Source organism: Calliphora vicina, chromosome 2 (assembly GCF_958450345.1).
Source record: "Calliphora vicina chromosome 2, idCalVici1.1, whole genome shotgun sequence".
NCBI classification, from domain to species: Eukaryota; Metazoa; Arthropoda; class Insecta; order Diptera; family Calliphoridae; genus Calliphora; species Calliphora vicina.
In genome coordinates this window covers 117298766-117302416 of record NC_088781.1, presented here as the reverse complement: position 1 = coordinate 117302416, position 3651 = coordinate 117298766, and the positions used below count along the sequence as shown (strand labels likewise).

Genomic DNA, 3651 nt, shown 5'->3' with positions numbered 1-3651 from the left:
GTTCTAGTTCAGTTCTAGTTCAGTTCTAGTTCAGTTCTAGTTCAGTTCTAGTTCAGTTCTAGTTCAGTTCTAGTTCAGTTCTAGTTCAGTTCTAGTTCAGTTCTAGTTCAGTTCTAGTTCAGTTCTAGTTCAGTTCTAGTTCAGTTCTAGTTCAGTTCTAGTTCAGTTCTAGTTCAGTTCTAGTTCAGTTCTAGTTCAGTTCTAGTTCAGTTCTAGTTCAGTTCTAGTTCAGTTCTAGTTCAGTTCTAGTTCAGTTCTAGTTCAGTTCTAGTTCAGTTCTAGTTCAGTTCTAGTTCAGTTCTAGTTCAGTTCTAGTTCAGTTCTAGTTCAGTTCTAGTTCAGTTCTAGTTCAGTTCTAGTTCAGTTCTAGTTCAGTTCTAGTTCAGTTCTAGTTCAGTTCTAGTTCAGTTCTAGTTCAGTTCTAGTTCAGTTCTAGTTCAGTTCTAGTTCAGTTCTAGTTCAGTTCTAGTTCAGTTCTAGTTCAGTTCTAGTTCAGTTCTAGTTCAGTTCTAGTTCAGTTCTAGTTCAGTTCTAGTTCAGTTCTAGTTCAGTTCTAGTTCAGTTCTAGTTCAGTTCTAGTTCAGTTCTAGTTCAGTTCTAGTTCAGTTCTAGTTCAGTTCTAGTTCAGTTCTAGTTCAGTTCTAGTTCAGTTCTAGTTCAGTTCTAGTTCAGTTCTAGTTCAGTTCTAGTTCAGTTCTAGTTCAGTTCTAGTTCAGTTCTAGTTCAGTTCTAGTTCAGTTCTAGTTCAGTTCTAGTTCAGTTCTAGTTCAGTTCTAGTTCTGTTCTAGTTCAGTTCTAGTTCAGTTCTAGTTCAGTTCTAGTTCAGTTCTAGTTTAGTTCTCGTGAAGATAATCTTACTTTTGGGAGATTCCTTAAAAATATTTTAAAATTTATTTTAAATGTTATTGCATAATTTCTTTTATTTTTAAAAGTTTTATTTTCAAGCAGAATAATAATAATTCCTTATACTAAAATCTTCAAACAGTTATTCATATTCCAATTTCCAAAACATCTCTTCAAACAAACAAACCCAGTTCAGGAGCCCAACCCAAGGCATTGGCCAAACGTTCACGCATTTCCTCAATTGGCAGACCCAAAGCACTTAACTGTTTGGTTATCTCCTTATACTCAGGAACATTATTCTTAACATTCAACAATAATTGATGGAATTTTTCTGATTTCAAATTGGCCACGGCTTTAACTAACTGATCATCTGAAGCCAATAGATTTTTATATAATTCACGCAACTGTTGGCGTGGCAGCACGGCATCGACTTCATTAATAAGACCACGTATTCCTTTACGTGGCTGATCAGCATCACGTTGTAACGAAGGATTAATAAGGCTTCTAGCCAATTTATTGTATTGAAGCAAATCGATGTGTAAAATGCGGCAGCTGTAATCCTTGAGAATTTGATATTCTTGAGAGTTATGTATGGCTTTTAGCTTGTCCAGGGTTTGGGGACTTTGCACGAAAGCTTTTAAAGCTTTTACTTCAGCGTCTTCATTATAGGACTTAACAATATCTTTTATCTGTTGTTTGGGCAATAGTTTCTCCACCTGTAGGAAGAGATTCTTTAGACCCAGACCATTGGGAGCATCACAGTTTTGAGTATCTGAAAAAAAGGAGATAATTTTTTCATGAACTTAAAGTATTACAAATAACTTACTTTCTTCCTCCAAATTCCTGGTAACAAATTCATGATGGCCATCATTATCATCCCAAACAGGTCCCCAGTTAATTTTCGCCTCAGCATCTCCCGTCAATGCAGCCTGGGATTCCAGATCCAAACAGCTTAAGGCAAAAATACCGGGAGCTGCTACAGCTATTAGTAAAACAATTTGAAATTTAAACATTTTTCTTCGCTTAAGAAATCTTCAAGTGAAAGTTCTTAAAGTAAACTGTTGAAATTCTTAAGAATTCTTTAACTTTTATACTCAAATTAAGACGATTATGTAGGTCAGTTATATGGAACCATCCATGAACACAAAACTTTAAACAGTGTTAAGCAATTTCGTTATCTTCTTATTTATTTTTGGCATTTTGTTGACAAACAGATTTTCGCACACATTCATTTCCCAATTCTCTTAAGGTTTTATCGCTGGAAACATTTCATTTAGAAAATAAATAAAAAACTTTCATTATTACCTTAAAAAAAAAAAACAAAATAATCTTCCATTTGTCTCAAAAATAAACATTAAATTAAATTTTAGTATGAGTTAAGTTCTATATTTGGATTAAAACATAAAACATCTTGTTTACTGGCTGGCAGCGACGGCATCTTGGTCGTAATATTAAAATGTTCAGCAGCAGCAGTAGTTGTGGTACTCTTTTTTATGACCCTGTGACGGTGCAAAACCCGTGTCGTCGCCTTGTGTGTCTTTTCCATCAAGTGTGTAAAATGTGTCATATTTTTTGTCGGTCGGTATATTAGATGTTTTAGTTGTTGTTTTTGTTATTGTTACTTTTATTATTCCCTTGTCATTTATTATTTACCAAATGTGAAAATCTTCTTGTCAGTCTGTATGTCAGTGTATTTGTCCAACTTGTCATTTGATGCTGCTTTGTTACATAGTTTTCCATTTTTTTGTTTGTTTTGTCCCCTAATTGTTTTGTTTATAGCATTTTCATTTAGTTTTTTAGTACAATTTCTTTAAGAAAAGTTACTAAAATAATTCTGTCTGATAAGGCGTTAGTAACGGAGAAGTAATGTTTCAGTAATATTGGAATAGTAGAAGATCTCTCACTTCAAAATCTACCTTCGTTTCAGATATTAGTTTATTTTCCTAAATTTGTTTGTCCTACAACTATTATTTACAATTCTTCAACCATTCAGGGATACATCCAAAAACATGACGGTAGATGGACTACTAGTGGACTTGAGACACTTGAAGTGCTCATGGACACTCACTTTCCTAGAATCCTGCCAGTAAATATGGCATATGAATCCCAACCGCACAATCGGACTTCTTCCTTAATTGAGATTATTGATGATACACTGAGGGAAAACTTGCAACTTAAAAATAAGAGCGCTTCATATTAATTCAATAATGTGCATTATAATAGATTTCAATAGAAAAATTATGTTGAAATACGATAAATCAATAATTTTCAACTTTAAATTAATATTTTTCCATATTGAAATAAAAAATTTGATTCAATATGGTTTTTATTGATTTTAAGTTGTTTTTCTCTGGGTGTAAGGATCTTTAAGCCATACGGAGTTTTGATCCATACAAATCCCCAGGCCCCGATGGTATTATACTGGCTGATCTGCAAAACAACGCAGAGCTAATTACACCATGGCTGATAGCAATTTATCACTCCTGTCTCTTATGGTCCTACATACTCGAATGTAATGTGACTTTCATCCCGAAACGAGGTAAGGCTTCACACACTAAAGCAAAGGACTTGCTCAAAACCTTTGAGAGAATCATTGACACCCACATTCACTCATTAATAGGGTATATCGAGAGATCTATCGAATTCAGCAATTGCCCACTCGTGGGCTTTCTAGATATAGAAGGAGCCTTTAATTATGTGAAATCTGCAGCCATAATATCAGCCCTATGCTTAACTTGACCAATCTATTGTTAGCTTCATTAGATACCTTTTGAATTATAGGATCATTCGCTCAATAATTGTAACGAC

At 34.1% G+C, this 3651-nt stretch overlaps 1 protein-coding gene across 1 annotated transcript; it reads right to left on the bottom strand.

Moving 5' to 3' along the window:
* Positions 1-954: 954 nt before the first annotated feature.
* On the bottom strand, positions 955-1856 carry LOC135950807 (uncharacterized). Its single transcript, XM_065500335.1, has 2 exons — positions 1670-1856; positions 955-1615 (listed from the first exon to the last, which is right to left on the bottom strand). The coding sequence occupies exons 1-2, from the start codon at positions 1854-1856 to the stop codon at positions 1017-1019; spliced, it is 786 nt and encodes a 261-aa protein (XP_065356407.1). The 3' UTR covers positions 955-1016.
* Between the last annotated feature and the right edge of the window lie 1795 nt (positions 1857-3651).